A 19771-nucleotide genomic window follows, 5' to 3' on the forward strand; every position below is an offset into this window, starting at 1 on the left:
AAGTACATAACACCTCGCAAGAATTAGCCATGCTGTTCATGTTATATATAGTACATCAATTCAATTTGAGAGATTTCAAAGTATCAACCCTCTACTATATGAACCAAGAAATCGTCCTGGCCTGACATTAAGGCAGAAACATTTACAGATATTTAGCTCAAATTCGTTAATTATTCATGTCTATAAGACAACAGAACATTGATAGACCCAAAGTCAAGTTTCTAGGAAAGGGCCAACCGATATAGAAATTCACAGTGGTGAAACAGTCCTTTGACCTTCTGGTGCAGGCCATGGTGCAGACAAAAGCTTATTTCGCACACCGATAGCCTCTTTTAGTACAGTGTCAAAGAAACAGAATGCAGACTCAATTTACACAGCACTGCATAGCCATTAGCAACAAGACCAAGGCCAAACGTTGGAGCTTTTACCAAGAATAACTGCAACAAAACTATGAAAACAGCAAATGGTAGATAAATAGCCATCATTATGGCTAGTCAGTTTATCTACATTATGATGATGATAGCACACAAAGTTTCGGTTATGATTCTATTAGAGAGACAGCTTTTAAACTTCTTTGGCACGAGTTTGGCACAGACTTAGTGAAGCCTTACGCTAAAATGGCATTATAGAGCAAGATGGCACAAAGGAATGCTTTCAGCACAATTTTGCATAATGGGCGTGGCTGTGCCACTATTGAATTCATCTCTAGAGCAGGTAAATTTGTGACCTGTGACAATGGATGTGGACAGGGCAGTAGGTGACTCGAGGGCAGTTAGAGTGCGCAGCATTGGCTCCACATGTTGCTCAATTATGCACAGTTGTTGCTGAGATCCGAGGGTGGCACTCAGCTGTTGCAACCATTGCAAGCGCTGGCACCAGTCGGCGCGACTTGTTCGCTCTAGCAGTAGCAGGCATGCTGTGTCCAACATTTTCTCAGGTTCCATCTGCAGCTGTAGTGGCAAGGGAAGCACCTCCCTGCAATGAACACGAGCCATACTCATTCCCTGCTGACAGTTTTTTACCATTTAGAAGCTTTCACTAGTTAAACTAGATTTACAAGTCTAGAAAAAAAAACTTCCATGTTTTTTTGTTTTTTTTTATGATTCTGCACTGTAGCCTGACCATTGGCACATCAGTTTGACATCGCAGAATTACAGGTACTTTCATGTTTGGGCTTTTCTGACGCAGTAAAAGTACCAAAAGCTCACTGGCAAAGATTTTGGCGGAGTACAGAGTAGCTAATTTTTACCAATAAATAATAAACAGTTCCCGAGATTGCCAATATAAATAACGGTTTTTCCTTCTTGCACCCTTTGCAGCTTATGAAACCTCCTTCACAGTAGAAGTAATTATATAGGTTTAATTTACTAATAGTACTGCTCTGCTTATTGTCTTCAGTGCCCTTTGTAATGTTGTTTAGACCGGCAATGAACAACAAACTATAAAAGAGCAAAATCCTCGTGAGGCTGCATCATGCCCTATAGAGCGGATAGGTGTTGGGATGTACAGTACCTCGGAAGATCGGAGGCAGATGCCAGAACTGCACACAATGGTAAACTGTCTCTCCAAATTTCAGTGACAGTGCTGTGACGTTCTAGGCACCACAGAGGCTGTGACGCCACCAAGGAAAGGAGCAGTTGGTGCTCTGAGGGAAACCCAAGGCTGTCCCATGGTATGCTGAGGAGCGACTTGCAGGCTGCCTGCAATGAAAAGGTTTAATTAGCACTGTATAGGTTACCTCTTTTTCTGCATCCATGGCTTTTTTTTTTTCCTTTTTTTTTCCTTTTTTTTTTTCCTTCATGCTACTTTAAAGAATGGCATTGAAAGCATGGATGTACCAAAGCAGAGAGGTGAAATGCCTTCACAGGATGGCAATATATTCTTATTAATGTGCATGCTGAATGAAAATATTACAATGCCAACAGCTAGAAGATGTAGGTAAAAGTCCCAAAATTCACAGCGTGGCTCCCCAAACATGCATCTTCATTCACAGCTAGAAGTTAGTTCAACATTACGCACAGGTTCATTAAGCTCCTTGTTGTTCACTGTTATGAGCAAGGAAGAATCCCTTGTGGTCGTGCCCCTTCTGCTCATTCCAGCCACGGCAGGCACAGCCATTATCAAGCCCACTACGGAACAACATTCCAATAAAATACCATGAGAAATTATTATTGCGTGTTCTTTTCAGTTAAGTTGGTTGCTGGCATATGCCATGACCACATGCCACGTTGGTAGAGGAAGTATATAAGAGTATTTTTAAACTTTAACAAGACCCAAGTGTAGTCAGCACTTTGTGCATTATCTCAGTATAAAAGCCCAATAATTCTGGGCCAACTTTGTTCTCAATACATTCTTCTAAGGCAAAACATTGCATTAAGCCCTTTCAACCTCCCTTCATTTCTGCATGACACATTATGTACATGCATGTTAGCCATCCAATGCTACAGTCATGCTGCATATCTTAGCCCGTTTCAACATTGTCATAAAATGGCAACTTTTGAAATCAAGAACCCAAAGTGAAATATTTAGGTCCTACTCCAAAAGACAGTTCAATAGAGCCAAAGGAATACGAGCTTCATTCATTGTGTTGTTGCCTAACAACCTCATCACAGTGAAAACAGCACAAGTAATAACTGCCCATGAGATTTGATTTTGCAAACAACAGTTTCGAAACAAGTCACATGTCACACTTTAAGAAGGCTTGAAAGGAGTCCACAAGTTCGGAGTGCTAATGCCATAACAGTGCTTCTTTTTACAATCTATTCGATAGCTGAAAATATGCTCTCGGCATCAATAAAACTAAAGCACATATTGTGTTTCAATTATGAATATGCACATATGCTATTTACGCAGCCTTTGAGCCTTTAAGTAATACTAACATATGGAGATACATGAGTGCGCTTACGGAACTTTTCATGAAGATCACCACCAATCCCACCATTATTCAAGCATTTCATCAGGCTCACTACACAGGTACCAACACAAGTACCAGCGGTAGTTTGTGCTGTCTTAAAGCACCAATAAGATCCACGTATTTCTACACATTATCCCAAGGTACTAGTTTCCAGTTTTTTACTAAATCTAGCTGAAATGTTTTGCATACCCAATCAACATACTTTACGTATTTATAAATTTTTGAAGTTGTGAAAGAGCCACCTACAAATTGCACTCAATGTTTACATTTGCAATCCACAATAGTTCAATCAAGTGTGCTCAATGACTGCTTTGACCAAACATGACTTCTAGCATAGCATACCACTAAAAACGTACCTGAGCCTCTTCTGTGTCCCATGTGGCCAGGTAGGTCTGTGCAAAACTGGACAACACAGCATCCTTGGGAGGCAGGCCAGTCTCCAGCCGCTGGACACATAGTGCTGCCACTTTGTGCAGGGTTGCCAAAGAGACCTTGCAACCGTGCACTGCAAGGAGCGCCAAAGTTTACTTAGTATATACATATATATATTATAAAGGAACACCTAGCTAGCAATAGTCATTGTTAATAGGTGCTACAAAATTGCTGCAGAAAAGACATGGCCAACTCAGTGGTACATGTGCAGTTCATTCACTTTCCGCCTCTGCACGGCAGTGAGCTGCCAAGCACTTTGCAAGGAAAGAAACAAAAAGCCGGAAAGCATAATGGCAATAAGTAAACAAAATTAATGCACAATAAAGCAAAACAAATACACACTCTACTCCTTAGAGGCACAGGCTCTTTCTCTAACTACAAATTCAAAAATTACTTCTGTCTTACCAGATGTTTTTGCTAGTGCTGCATGAGATTCAAGAAACGGCCCACTGGCTTGAGGAAGTGCTAGCCGCGCTGAAGCCAAGATACTGTGGCCGTCCCACTTGTCAAAACAGCCAGCGCTATCCTGTAATCATGCAAAAAAGAAAAAAATCTATTCATCTCACAGTGAAAAGCCTTGTGTTCTACAACGAGGCACTAGAAGTTCAAGGTTTCTGAACAAACACCTTGTCATGTTTGTCAAGCAATTGTCACGTTTCCTGGTAGGAGTGCGAAAATATTTGACACTTTGAATATTTATCGAACAGTGCTTGCTATTCAATTCGACTTGCATTAGAAGTTTTTACTATACGAACTTGCCAAAGACAAAGGCAGTTAACGTTTAATTAAAAATGACCCTTCAAATTTTTAATATGCTTCACATCGTTACATTCTTGTACTGCAGCAAAGCTACCTTCTAGACTACAATGACTTTGCTAGCGTTCTTGATAAAACTGGTCAAGTTGATGTTATTTTTCTAGACTTCCAAAAAGCCTTTGATTTAGTTTCCCATGTTCATTTAATGCACAAGTTAAAAGTGATAGGTCTTCCAGCTTTTGTAACCAATTGGATCTCTTCCTACTTGTCGAACCGCTTCCAATATGTTTGCATCGATGATCATTCCTCTACTCGGCTTCCTGTTCTTTCGGGTGTTCCACAAGGCAGCGTATTAGGCCTGTTATTATCTCTAATTTATATTAACGATCTTGTATCCCTTATTAGTGATCCCGTGAAAATTAAGTTATTTGCCGATGACTGTATTCTATACAACAAAATAACATGCCCTGAAGACCAACAAATGCTAAACACAAACCTTAATTATGTTCAGGCGTGGTGCGAAAAATGGGGAATGAAGCTCAATGCCAAAAAATCCGTTTTTATGAACATAACTAACAAAAAGAATAAGCTGTCCTTCCCTTACAATCTTCCGCCACAACCGTTAGAACAAGTATCAGAATATAAATATCTTGGCGTCACTATAACAAATAACTTGAGCTGGAACAAACACGTAACAAACACATGTGCAGCTTCATTCCGAAAACTTTGCTTCCTTAGACATAAGCTTAGAAAGGCCCCAACAAACGTTAAGCTACTCTCCTATACATCCATAATTAGACCGCGACTGGAATACGCCTGCACTGTCTGGGATCCTCACACAAAAAGTAATATTAATGTTCTTGAAATGATACAGCGTAAATCCGTTCGATTCATTTTTTCAAGCTATCGTCCCAGTGACTCGCCGACAAGATTAATGGAAGAGCATGGCATTCCAACACTTCAATCACGCCGTCAAATTCAAAGGTTAAAATTTCTATTCTTGCCTAAAAATAACAAACTTTCACTTAAACCCGAGGAATTCCTTCAGCCACTCACTTCCCGACAAACACGGCATAGACAGCTCGAATCTCTGACTCCGTACAGCGCTCGAACTAATATTTTTAAGTTTTCCTTTTTTCCGCGTACTATTACAGATTGGAATAAACTAACTGAATCGGCTGTGACCAATATTCACTCCTTTGAACAATTGGAATTCTGATTGCTTTGTTTTGCAACTTCGATGTACTCTTGTGTATGTGTTCAATATATTTCCAACAGTGTACCACGTGTATTGCGGATTTTTGTAACTTTGATGCATTCCTGTATTTGTTCAAACTATTTTAATCAGTGTATCATGTGTATTGTGCCTAAATTTTGTTTTTCTCGTGATGCCCCTCCTGCTTGGGCCCTTCAATGGGCTTGCAGTATGTCTTAAATAAATAAATAAATACAGTCGAACTTTTTAAAACTAGTCTAATAATAACCCCTTCAAATGTTTTTTGAATGCTTCACCTCGTCACACTCCTGTACGGCGGCAAAACTGTCTTTCAGGCTCCACTAAGGTCACAAATGTATTGACTCAAGAAAACGCTGGTTCTAACCTGGAGATGATAGATAGATGTGGCAGAGGTAGGGGCTCGATTAATGCTTTTTTGGAACTGGAATTTGGGCATGTTCAAGGTCAAAAGAAGTCCGAAAAATCGGACGCCAAAGATTTTTATCATGAAAAATTTCAAATGTTCATGTATATTGATGTCTACAAGGCAGATTTGGAACTACTTAACTTGAAGAGAGCACAACCTTGTCTGCCACATCAGTTGAACTTCTACAGAAGTTGGTAGAGAAGGAGAGACTGAGGAAATAGCATCTTTGCCTTTCACGTGTAGAGTGTTGTCGGCACCAAATCAAGTACATAAATACAATTCGGCCGCTATATTGCCTCATTCTTGATGATACTATGAAGTACCCCGCCGCCAGTGCTTCATCCATTCAGAGAAAAGAAACAATTTAATGTTGCTATATCTCATAAGAACCCTCTCCAACTTTCTTTGCTTCACTTTTACTTTGAACTGTTGGGAAAATATTCTGGCCATATGCAAGAAATACTCTATTTGATTTGCACTCAGACTTCAATATTCTAGTTTGCTTTGCGCCCAGGGTATTGCTATTTGCACAACTTTAGTTTTCTGTCATATCCTATTACACTACATTTGGGAACAGCACACTGCACACAGCTTCCTGAGAACAAGGCAATTGAACCAGTTATCTAGATAGGAAGGCACTCATGCCGAAAATGGTAATCCTATCATGAACGTTAGATGGCCTGTGTTGCACCACTGCAGAAAAGAATCCTGAGCACTATGAACATTCTTTACCTGCAACACAGTGCCAATAGCACCTGCACAAAAATTCTGTGTTCATGAGGCTTTGGTCAGTATTGAGACAGTGATTACATATAGGACTGTTATAAGTCAGTCAAAGACAGTTTCATATATTTTGTCTCTCTCAAAGCTTTTTAGTGTTTCTGGCCTCAACTGAACAATGCTTGTTCAGCACTCATATTTTTACAAACTGTACAGGGTAGTCACATAAGGTAGGCATTTGAAGAATAACTCTGCTCCTTGTCATAATAATAATTTCTGGGGTTTTATGGGCTAAAGCTGCGATATGATTATGAAATCCAGAGCAGTGAAGGGTTCTTCAACATGCACTGGCACTGCACAGTGTGCAAGCCTCAGGAATTTCGCTTTCATTGAAATGCAGCCGCCACAAGGAATCGCACCAGCATATTTTTGAGTCGGCATCCCAGCATTGTAATAATTGTTGGGGTTTAACATCCCAAAAGAACTACATGATTATGAGAGGCACTGCAGTAGAGAGCTCCGGAAGTTTTGACCACCTGGGGTTGTTTAACATGCAGCTAAACCTAAGCACACAGGCCTCAAGCATTGTTGCCTCCATCAAAAATAGGGCCGTCACAACCCGCGATTCGATCCTGCGACCTGCCGGTCAGCAACCAAGGGCCTTAGCCCCTGGACCACCGTGGTGGGTATCCCAGCACTACGCCACCATGGCAGCATCCCTGTCTTTTTTCTTTTTTTTTACACATTAAAAATGCTAAATCAAAACAAACAAAGAATAAATAAATGATCTGAATCAAAGCAGCACACTTGCACTTTACGATACTTTACCTCTCCTGGCACAAATATCTCCACAACTCTGTTTCTCATTGCCCTTGAAATCTCTCCGTTCTTGGGATCCATGGTCATGATAAGCCTGAAATGAAAAACACAAGAGGAATTGAAAACAGAAGAATGACTAGACCTCTCTGACAGATATTTTGAGAAGAACTGTATACAGAGAAATAAATAAGCTAGCAGAAGGATGACACTGCAATGTCACAGTCCCATATCACAAAGCAACTGAAACACTTCAACACTTTTCTGAAGATGCTGGCATCACAATAGATACTAACTTGGCCACACAGAGTGTGTGTGTGTCTCATACTTGTGCCCGCCAGGCATTTGCAGACTTCATAATGTGAACTTTTGGACGCTGACTTTGACTCACTGAATGCAACACAGTTTTTTCTTTTTAATTTATACAGTTAACCAAGTTATAAGCGGCAGCGGTCTCCAGCAAATGTTGACAACAAATTCTCTGTTTATTATTATTGAAAAAAAAAAGAAAACAGAAATTAAACCAGGTTACCACAAGCAAATTCTGGGAATCAGGTCACATGAGACGGCAAATACAAAACCTTATCATGACTGTGTTCACCATAATCAGTGCGTATGTCAGAGCTCTTATTAAAACAAAAGCCTTAGATGTCTAATCAAAAGGAAAGTTGGACCCCCGGCAATGGCCATCCCGTGGTGTCGGGGACCAGTGATGAAAAAAATCATTGCGTGATGATGTCACAGATATCAAAAAGTTGCGACTTCATGATGACATCAAAAATTGTGCGTGACGTCATCATGTGATGCAATCTCTTAAAGCCCCTGAATAAAACAAAAGTAAAGCCAACTTCTTTCTCCTCCTCCTGCACCAGCATTCGCTGTCTCTTTAAGCATGACTACCCCTACACAGTACACAGCTAACAGACGTTCTCCGCATCAAACGCTGTTACCACGAATCGCTCATTCTCGTCAGCTGATTTTTCCATCAGATGTTTTCATGTTGTGTTATTACTGGCTGCTAAAACACAACGAGAGGACATCGAAACGTTGTTGCATTTGAGTGGCTTTTGTTAATGGTGGCAAAAAGGTGAAATGCACCGCACTTGACATCAATATTTATCTGACCACTGAGAGCGTATACCTGTCAACAGAATGACGCGAAGACAAAAACATGTTCCCATAGGAACTGGTGCATTTCTTAGTTAGCAAACACGGCTTGGCACATCAAAAACTAAAGGTAGAAACGCATGCCACATTTTTTGTGAGCCAAATATGCAAGGCATGTTTATTGGTCGGCGTTGTGGGTGAACGCACCTTGCATACAAGCCGAGAAGTGGCCCCTCCCTGCCTCAGTGGGAAACGCGTTTTCAGGTGTGTTCAAGGAAGTCGGCTATGAAGTTAACAAATGAACGTAAATTGAATACGCGGCACGAAGTTACCAAAAAGCAAAGAGACGTTCGCTTGATTCACAGAAGCAAGACCATTGTGTTGGTTTGAAGTCATTTAGGCTGTTTCTATGAAGCCAAGTCTTCCTTCGTAACGCATCTCGAATGTCGGGTGCAATGCAAAAAAAATCAGCATCAGTTTCGCGTGTACTGCACCCAAAAGCACAGCAAAGGGAATCACAAACGTTAAACTAATTAAACCAAGACGTAAAAGTCAAAAAAAAGAGAGAGAGAGGTGCAAAATGTCCTACACACGTGCATGTCTTTGTGTTGAGTACCGCTATGGTATGGTGGTTAGCTATGAAGCCTAGCCATAGAGAAACGAAAAACAAGCAAAATAAAATGCATGCGAGGGGCGTGCGACAGCGTTCGCAAATGGGAGGGAGCACCGTGTGTTGAAGGAAAGTGCAGGAGAGGAGGAGCAAATAGCAATAGATGCTGTTACTTTTGTTTTATTCACAGGCTTCACACACGTTGCCATTGTAGTGCTCTCCTTTAGGTAGCGAACAAAACCAGAGAGCGCACAACCTCAAGAGAAGAAAATGAGGATGGCACATGGCAGTGGCACGTGAAGCGGCAGATCGTGTTTCCTGCTCCTAGTGAGAAGAAAAAAGAAACATCTAGTCAAAAGAAAAAAAAAAGATGGCCTTTTCCTTTGCATCTTCTCAAATGAATGCACAGAGGACCTTGTGAGTTTTTTTTCTACCCATCGTCCATGCTGTGCAAAACTGAAAATTAGTAATAATAGGTGCCCCCATGGCACAAAATGAAGGAGAGATATCAACTCCTTTGAAGGGAACCCAGAGCTGAAATTAAGAGAGTCGGAATAGTTTTTTACTTGTTTTGTGCCCTAGTCTGCATGCTTTGTTACTTATTTCAAAAATCCTTCCTCATCCAACTAGCCTCTGTCAAAATATCAACTTCACTATGCACTAGAGTGTTTGAGCTTTAAATACTTATGCTATAAGTTTGCAGCAGAAGTTTCTTTCAAGCGTAAAGAAAAGGATGTCAAAAATACAACCTGAAGTCTGGGTGTGGTTTGATGACACGAAGTGCTTCGCCAACAACACCCTGCTCTGTGAGAGGAAGCACACCATCTGGTTCCAGCAGGCCATTTAGCCGATCAAGCACAGAAGCCCTGCATTTCAGTCACGATTGAAAATGCAAAGGACACAAATGAGCTTGTTAAACACCATTATCACAAATTAAAATTATAGCATAAAATTCAAAAAATAAATTAGCATGCATTTAAATTCAACAAGTGTACCAGTAGAAAAAACAATTAAATGAACCCACTAACAACAATAGTAGTTGTTTTACAATATATTGGATATACTGTTCAGTACCTAGAACTATTCCATGTTTTTACAGTCAAATAAACCGCTTACTACTGCCTTCCAGCAGCTTGCACAATTGAAAATATAACAAGTAAATCAGGCTACTGAATACCAGTGTTGAAAAGATAACAAAAAAAAAAAGCTGTAACACCCATCTGCAAGCTGTGTGTGCCATGCATTCATAGAGAATGGCCAGTTGTCCAGCCTCCTCTAAACCATCAGCCTTGTACGCCTTTTCTGTATCCTTTCCAAACCACTCAGCATGACACCACGCAGAATTGCAATATCAATGTAAGTTCTTTCTTTGGATGCTGATTTCAGCTGAGGATTTTCCTTCAGTATCCTCGCGAGCACCATTGAGGAGCAACATCTACAACATGGCTGGTGTGCTCCTCATCATACGCACCTTCAAATTTGACCAGAGTTGCCAATGGGTAGATTCGCAAATGAACCGAGATTCAAGCTAAAAGTAGCCAAAGTAGCCATGTCATTTAAGCTGATCGCCATATTGGTAGCCATAGAGAACAAAAGTGGTATTATGACTGGAGTTTTTACTATTATACAATAAATATGAATTCGAATATGTAAAAACGTTGAATTCGATGCACTAATTTTTAGCCTTTGCTTTGTCCTTCAGCCACATGATAGTTGCAAAAAATGATTTATTTTTATTTATTTACTTATTTATTTATTCGTTCATTCATTATCATGACTAATGTCATTAGATGGGATAGTGGATAGAACACAAACAAAGATTTGACAGAGTACAGTGATTAAAAAAGAACAATCTACAAACTTACTGCTTCACAAAAATGATGATTATTATCTCCTGACCACTACCTCGCCCAAGGCATGGGAAAGACTACTCAGAGATACGAGCCTAGAAGTACAGCTGCAAGTTATACAGCAAGCTGAGGAGGTGGCGGCCAGGCACGGCCTGATCGCCATTCATCTATGATTTTTTTTTTTTCACTTAAATAAAGTTGTTTCTCTCTCTCTTTCTGTTAGTTATCACTTCCCCAGTAAGGATGATGATTCCAATCGTTTGGTGTGCGCAATAAAAACGAAGCTTCAGGTTTTACAAAATGGAATATCTACCTCATAGTAATAGTCAAACAATTGAAACATATAGTGTGGTGATAAAATAAATGTGTCAAGAAGAAAGCTTTGGTAAGTTCAAGTTGCTTAATTTTTTATCTGTTGTTAAAAACTGAGTAGAAAGGCTGAATGTTATGGCTGTAATGCCAGAGGTGATTGCAGTTAAAAGAACATATAATTCCGCCCGGTCATATTACATTATATTTGACCAAATAAATATTCACAACAAGTGATGAGGTTCTAACGCAATGCTATGCAAGATGTAAATAAGCAGACTGTTTCTATTTCGAGCAGCACCAACAGTGCTGCATTTTCAGACATTAAGTTGAATAAACTGGATTTTCTACCAGGTAGCGCAGCAACTACATTGGAATGGTTAGTATAAATTTATTGCTCCTGTAGAGAGATGCAGGACAGAATTTTTGCCAGAGACAAAGCAGTTTTTAGACATTCAAGCCAATAAGCTTGAGGGAACATCAAACATTAAGACAGCTTTTTCATGAAGCCAGAGACCAAAAGCAATTGATTAGTAGGTTTACCATCTTTCAGATTAGCATCATTTGGTGCAATTTTTTGTTTTTGTCAAGCTCATGTGAGAACACACGCTGTGCTATCAGCATTGGAGATCAACATTTGAATATATAGTAGGCAGTGTGAGCAGCACGCTAGCCATGCCGAAATGTGTGGTGAACTTGGTCACTCCATCTTTGCAGGCACGCCGTGCCATGTGCATCAGCCTGCTACTAGGGTGAGGACACGCATGTGCAATGGGTGACGCGCTAGAAAATGTTTGAAAACAGTGGGCAGTCTTTTGGCTTGCTTAATCTTTTAAATCCATACAATAAGAAAAACGGATACTAAGTTTGCCAAAGACAATGTTAAATATAACCAAAAAGTTGCTATGGTGCCAACTTGGCATTTTTGTTGCCAGACAGAATCCTAAAGAAGCCAATGTGGTGCAAAGTGGCCGAAAACGGCAACCCTGGATTTGACCACACCGCAATTCTACACCTTGACTCCGTGTTTCACATTTGTACAAAACTGACGATCCTTTGAGATGCCAAGCAGCTTTTTGACAAGCCTGTATAACGCTGTCCTTCCGTACACCCCACTACGCATGCTTGCATCTCGTGCCGGCCGAAGAAGACACCCGCAAAATCGTCGCTCCCCTCCCCCTCTCTTGTCTCGCCAACGAGGCAGGCAGCGTCTGCTAGTAAAAAACTGGCTGCTCGCACTGCACAACCATTCACTAGCCACCCCGTATATGTAGGCACTGGATCGCGCGTTTAAAATTCAGTCAAGGGCGTCCTTATATCACTTTCGCTTGACTTGGGTAGACGCGATAGAATCATCAGTACCTTCAACCAGCAGTGGGTCACAACCCAACATCAGTGTTCCACCACTCGTTGAAGGCAACGCTTCTCCTCCACTCAATAAATAACAATTAAGCATTCCAAAACCATACCCAATTATGCAACAATCATGCAATACCCCCACCCCTTTGCAAAGCATTTACTTGAGTTCCTCCGTGGAAAGTAAAGGCGGCTTTTCTCTCCTGCGCAACACCGTGATGAGCGCCAGCGTCAACGCCGCCGCCGGTGTAAGCGTTAGCGCCCACTGCTTCGCATCTACACATGGGACAGATACCTCCATGTCATGTCCCTAACTATTGCTCTGTTAACCATCGAGGTAATGTGGATTACGCCAGGTATAACATTTAACGCCATCTTTAGCACGTAATTAGGACATGAGAAACAAACGCTAAGCTTTCATAGCGTTGCCACTTTATCCCCCCTTCCCACCAAAAAAATAAACATAGCTCTTGCAAAAGGTTAGGGGAGAGGGTTTATATGCCATGCTGCCTTTGGCATGCAGAGCCACTTATTGTAACAGTACTTTCTTTGAGCAAAATAACCTCAATCGACATGTACTCAAGAAAACGACACTCGGCTAATCAACTAGTCTTATTGCTGGCATAAAGCTATTTGAACTAAATGTAAGTGACGGTTTTGGTTTGTGGGGGATCTGAGGCGTGCCTGCAACCATTTCTCGGGCATTTTCACTGTCGTGCCGCTCCCTTTCCTTCTCCAATGCTCTTGTGACAGTGCGTGTAGATGGCACCACACGCAGGTGCGGCGCGTGTTCTCTGGGCTGCAACTGTCGGCAAGACCGAGTCACACGCACACAGGGAAGGTTCTTTTTCTCCTTGGCTGGCGCATGGTAAGCATCTCTTTTCCTTCGTCAAAGTCCCCTTTGGGAATTGTAGGTCTACAGTGGTGCAAGCTATAGCGGCTAGAACGGTGCCTAATGCTTGACGTGGTCATACTTTGCCAAGCCACACTTGGCGGAGGCCTACGTGCATGAGGTTTGCCCTAACTCTCACGACCAGGCCCAGTGGCAATTGCGAGAGTGTGCAGCATAGCCGCAAGGGACCTTTTCCCGACCGGCATGTCAAACCAGCTGCGACGTGCTGACGGTCCCCCCTTTTTGGTGAACCTCCACGTGCTGGAGCCTATGCTTCCCGCGTTCCTGGAGCAAGCATTGCACTGTGTTTAGGGGGCCACTAAAGGCAATAATGTGTTTTTGTATTTTTCTTAAGATCGAACACTGTCTCTTTTGCCGCGCTGCACTAAACGCCTTGCTAGTTAAGCACGTATGGAGCGATGCGCTGCACGTGAGCAGGCGCCAATAGACGCAACCCTGTGGCTCACCGAGCCTGAACCCATGGTGATTTTTCGTTACAATGAGTAGCAAGGTTACTAAAGGGTATCGCTCTAAATGTGCTGCACTGAAAAGGTACCACACATACTTTGTCCACAAAAAGCTCTTCTTTGCATCTAAACCTACCAAGCCAGTGACACTGGAAAAACAAACAAATGTTCGAATGTACATGGTGCATAAACAACAACAAAATGGGGGACCCTTAAGCTTCGCCTTGAGTGCGATAGCAATATTTTGTTGGTAGTGCGTACTTCCCACACTTAGTGTATAAAATCTTTTTGAATTTGCTGTGCGGTCACTATGTGGCCTTAAGGGTGCAGTAGCATGTGTGCCTTTTGTAGTGGGCGGCTGGCTTAAGCTATGAAGTCATTATGATTATCTCATGTTCTGACGTCCGATGGCAATGTACACTTGTACACGCATTATTATGGTAATATTTCATGTTGTATTGTAAAGCATTTATACAGAATGCATGTGTTTGGGTAAAGCATGAAAGTTACTTCCCCTGCATTTCCAAGGAGACTGCTAGCAATACTGTCATTCTTCCATTGAAGCAATACATAACATATTCCAACAAAGCTTTTGCCACCTAATCTGCTGAGCACTTTTGCAATGTCTGCAAAACTGTCCAATTGTTTTTTCTCCTACTAATTTATTATCACCCAAAATCCTCATTAATTGTACGTCAAGAATCAGTAGGTCCAAGCAGTAGGTCAGTAGGTCCATAGAGAGTCAGCATGTCAGTAGGTCTAATCAAGTGTCAGACCTTAACTCTTTCGCTACCGCGGGAAAAGAAGCCGTTTTTACTAGTTATAAAAATCTTTTTTTTCTTTGTGGCTAGATATTATTGTCTTATTTACATTCTTTGATACCAAACTGTAGCTAAATGAATGTTCTGTCGCATGAAAGTTACTTTCCCTGCATTTACAAGCAGAGGAAGTTATTTTCACCGTATTTACAAGCAGAGGCGTGTGTGGTATAATTACCGCTTGGCACGCAAAGGACCGAGGTTCGACCCTGCTCAGACCCAAAATTTCTTATTTGCATTTTTGTCGATTTGTCGACCATGCAAAGATGCTCAATTTTTCGTTCACACAAAGATGATGATTTTTCGCTCTCAACCAACGATGCTGACACCACAACCAGAATTTCTGCGAAACGAGCTCTGTAACGCTATAGCGTTAATATCGGATATTCATATATACATACATGTACAATAATGTGCTCTATTCCAATGATAGCTACATATGAAGGAACCTTAAAAAGGAGTTGACTAATAGTGTAAAAGTTTCGATGACTGCCAAAAAATATTTGGTGTAGTATTTGTTAAACTGATGCTTATGAAATGTCTCAGCAAATAAATAATTACGATATCATGAGAAAAAGAAAAAAAAAGGGGGCTAATAAAGGCAAGTCTCAGATGCAGACCGGCAACTAGCTAGGCCAGTCTAAAACTAGACAGGTGGCAATCACATACTTTCAAAAACTTCATAAGCATGCCTAAGTGCTTTTTATTAAGCAATGGGTGACAGTCATATCACAGAAGCTTTCCCATGAATGTATGAATAAAGATTTACAGATGAGAACATTTTCAAGATCTTTTGTAGCCTTTTCAGCAACACACATGCTCCTTGCAAGATGTGCACTGATCTCCATCAGCTCAAGTGTGTGACAGTGAACCAACATAGACTGGGATACTCACGCACATAGATTCACATTCTTGAGCATGAGCCAGTGACCCTGTTGCAGGCTGTTTACCAACACACTATCTTGCCACTCAAAGCACCCATTGACAGCACCAGGCAGGCTGACAGCTTTTTCAAGTAGCTCAAGCTCTCTCATTGTAGATTTCCAGCCTGCAATAAAATGAAGATGCTTCATGTTGTTGCAGCGTGCCTTACCCCCTTTCAGCCCCAGAGGCAGAAGAAATGCCTGTTACATGCAACCAGTGAAATGTCTGAGCAGCTCTAAATTATAGCTGGTGATTCCATTTAAGTACCCCTTCAGAGAAACACTAAATAACAATTTTAACCACTCAATTTACATGCTCAAACTATAGATATCTTTAATGCCTTTAGAAGCATAGCCAATGATTTTAGATTTACCACTGGCTGTCTTTGATCAATCAAAAGGCCCATAGGCCAGCAGCACGGCAAGCAGCACGGATCCTACTCCACACATAGCTTAGCCAAGCACGGTCACACATGCTTCATCTTCACATAACTTCTTATTTAAATGTCCAACTTTACTACATCTAGCTCAATATCATAAATCACGATACTGCACTCACCCCTACGTTCCAGTACAGTGCCAAGAACCTGGCGAAGGTGCTTGAGGCACATCAGTACATCATCAGGCTGTGCCACATCAGTTGGCATAATCTGATGCAGCCGATGCCGCAGCTTCAACAGTTTGTCTATGTCCCCATCTATCAGCCTTTCAGATGCCCGTTTGAGAAGCTCATCCAACTGCCTGTCCACAGATGAAAGTAAGTGTTTGAGCTTCTTCAGCAGGTCCACCTGCATGGAAAATAAGAGGTCTGAAATTAGCACAGCTAGAGACACAGATGACTTAAAGAGTGCACATACTTTTTATTGCCAACAGAAATACATAGAAGCATAGTAAAAGAATTGCCCAACAACCTCAATGTGTAATTGCGAGGATTTAGCTAGTAATAGCACGGCACATATAAGAAAGAAACACAGCACACACATAAATAGATAGGTGCTCAACTTCCGTCTGTTTATTCTATGTCCTTCACACCCATCTTTTACATGCGCAAAAAAAGGGTGTGAAGGGTGTGGAATAAGCAGTTGAAAGTTTAGCACCTGTCACGGGTCCCGTTAATTAGGGAGGCAATCACCGGGCTAATTCCAAGGGCCAAAGTATCGGCCGCTTGAACCGCACCACGAAAGCGAAAGCGTGGACAATTTAGAAGTGGTCCAATTCGGCGCGCCAGCGGACGCCAGCTGTGGCCCAAAGAACAAGTCAGAGCCGAGAGTTGATAAACAAAACAAAATTATATTCTCAATTATGGCAGATCAAAACAATACACAAGTATGCACACTCGACAACAGTGGAATACAACATGTCACCAATCAAACAACGTACTACACAGTACAATCAGCCACACTCGAAACAACGGACACAGACAACAATACGCACTACAATGCAGTCGCATGCATCGAACAACCAAGACACTTGAAGACTAAAGAGTTAGAAAACTTATTCAGTCCAAAGTTTTTGGAACAAAAGTCCGAAGATACTCTTCCGAGAATCACTCACTCAAGGTCCAGCATTGTTGTCGTTCCGCTGACCCCGAAGTTTCTCTTCCAGGAAACCTTGCGTCTTCAATTGGCCGCTCTCACAACACCAAACTTCTTCGCCGGTAACACGTCGGCTTCCCACGTGCAGCTGTTGCCACGCGTCTTCACTCGCTGGCGGTAGACACACACTCTTGCCTGTAGCTCGAGTCTTCGCCCCTCAGATGGGAATCCTCTTCTTCTCCTCCTTTGTCACTGAGGACAAAAGGCTTCGCCGACAAGGCGGAACACCCTACGCACTCAGGCGCAATATTACTTCTTCTCTTGCTTTGTCACTGAGGACAAAACCTTCGCCGCCGACACGGCGGAACACCCTACGCACTCTGGCGCATACTTTCTTCTTCTCCTCATCTCCCATCTCTGCTGCTCGTTTAAATACCTTCCACGCGAGATTCCAGAAAATTCTCATCATTTCGTCGGCGCGATACGCAGCGAAGGCTGGGGAAAGCGCCAGACGGTTTGAGGGCCGTCCGCGACAGATGACGCAACCCTGCATCACCACGCCCCTTTCCATCGAGAACTTTCCAGGGCTTGCTCAGCCGCCGATGTGAGGAAGTTCGTCGGCGAACCTACGCTTCCGAGGGAAGAGAGACGCGCGCCCGGGGAGTCTTTGGATGCTTGTTTTTTTTTTTTTTTTATCGTTGACCTCGAGGCGTCTCTCCAGCACTTTGTCGCGAGAATTTGGCAGCGTGCCCTTTTTGAGCGCTCGTTTTGTGACAGCACCGACCTTTCTCTTTACGTGAGTGCCGTGTTTCTCCATTATATGTGCCACGCTACTACAATAGATGACCAACTTGCCGGAGCTCCAACACTTTTTGTCATTGCAAACTTGTGAAAATCACGAGAAAAGCTTTTTCATCCTCAATATTCGCACCCGCCTTATCAGTAACCAAGTTCCATTCATTACCCGCAGAACATGCTACCCTCTATCCTCACTCAGTCCAGGTACACACGTATTGACCTTTGCAGTTCATTTCTCATACTTCTTGGTACTACATTAAATGTTCCTAGTACTGGTGCCAATAGTTTTGGGCTGGCTAAGAGGCCAGACATCCACCATTTGTTACTATAACCTTGTTTGTCAAGAAGACGACCAATGTTTTCCTGCAGAGGTTCACTTTAAAGAAAAGCAACAAAGCACAATGATGTTGATAAGCAGAAAAAACAAACAAAGTAAGCTTTGAAAACAGAATAAAAAAAAAGAGCTTTGCATTAAAGGTGTATCTGCACCAAAATTTATCAAACCAAGCTCTAGGACAAATACATTCAAAGGGCCCCCAAGCCACCTCCAATATTTTTTAAGCATTTCAAGTAAACGCACGGATCGAGTGCGGAATGCCGTAGCGATCAACGATTCTCCACGTGGCAGTGCTACGAGCCTACGGTGCGCCACAAAGAGATGTGGCACGCGCCGTGCCACATCTCTGGTGCTCCGAGCCTTATATGTCAGATATGTTGTCGAGCAAGAGCCTACGACTTTCCGTCAGTCTGCAAACAGCTGTCCGCGCTACTTGTTGTTGTTCGTTGTGTTGCCTGCGTGCATGTAACAGGTGAGGGGCACAGCGAGTTCCCGTATGAGTCTATTGCGTTGGCAATCCTTTGAAGGTATGCGTGCAACACAGGTTCCATACCAGCACGATTACGGCAGCCACGGTTTGCCGACAAGCATGCAACTGACAGAGTCGACGGTTGAGTCGCGGCAACCGGATGTAAATGGTATTTCAAGCAGCGCGTCGGTAATGACGTATGCCACACGAGATTGGGAGGGGCGCTCGGCAAGAGGGCAAAGGGGCATGGGAAAGGATACCAGCAGAGGGAAGCGCAGGAGGGAGCGAATGGTGTGGTCGTCACGGTTTTGATAATCAAACCTGTCTAACTCCGCTATTACTGCACAGTTTCGAAAAATTCTCACGGCTTTGTGTTCATCCTACATTCGTGCACAATTTCCCCACAACAACTGACTTTCAACCTCTGGGTGGTTTACGGTCCCTTTAAAATAGAGTTTGTATTCCTAATCAGCTTTGAGAAGTGGAACAATTATGCTTGGATGACTAAAGTCATCAAAATTAAGAAGTCTAGATGCTTTTCACCACGTGAGTTTCACTATCACCCCTGCTATTGAGAGCTGGATTGTTTGCTTACCCCACCCCATTCAGCCAGATGGGAGTAGCAAAACACTACAGAGATGGGAGACAGTGGTGATGTGTTGAGGAGATATTCGCAGCACAACAGCCCTGGGGAGATGGGAGGCTATTTGAATGGTGCAAGATGCTCAGCAAAAATGCTCCCAAAATTGTCTTCAGTTGCCCAAGGTACAGTAGCCAGAATACGAACGAATAAAGGAAGTTTCAGCCCAACTGGTTAAATTTTTCCAATAACAGATTTACCTAAAAGTAGAGTCACTAACTATTTTTTGTAAGAAGATAAAAAGTCAAAAATAAAAATAAAGGAAGTTCTACTTTTCGACTGAATTATGCTCAGTGAACCTCGTAGCCAGTAGTTGGTGTGATGACATGTAATTCAACGCATTTTTCATATGTGGGCCATTTTGCAGCATAACTTTTGA

At 42.2% G+C, this 19771-nt stretch overlaps 1 protein-coding gene across 1 annotated transcript in view; it reads right to left on the minus strand.

Moving 5' to 3' along the window:
• The window catches only part of LOC119174009 (midasin), a 213071-nt gene that overhangs the window by 83550 nt on the left and 109750 nt on the right, over nt 1-19771 (minus strand). The window contains exons 30-37 of the mRNA XM_075894860.1: nt 16173-16401; nt 15585-15738; nt 9748-9864; nt 7294-7378; nt 3752-3872; nt 3271-3419; nt 1513-1700; nt 728-975 (exon numbers count right to left, since the gene is read on the minus strand). Of these exons, the coding sequence (XP_075750975.1) occupies nt 728-975; nt 1513-1700; nt 3271-3419; nt 3752-3872; nt 7294-7378; nt 9748-9864; nt 15585-15738; nt 16173-16401 (1291 nt within the window). The remainder of the gene's footprint in view (nt 1-727; nt 976-1512; nt 1701-3270; nt 3420-3751; nt 3873-7293; nt 7379-9747; nt 9865-15584; nt 15739-16172; nt 16402-19771) is intronic.

The sequence above is a fragment of the Rhipicephalus microplus genome, chromosome 5 (assembly GCF_043290135.1).
Source record: "Rhipicephalus microplus isolate Deutch F79 chromosome 5, USDA_Rmic, whole genome shotgun sequence".
In the NCBI taxonomy this organism is placed as follows: Eukaryota; Metazoa; Arthropoda; class Arachnida; order Ixodida; family Ixodidae; genus Rhipicephalus; species Rhipicephalus microplus.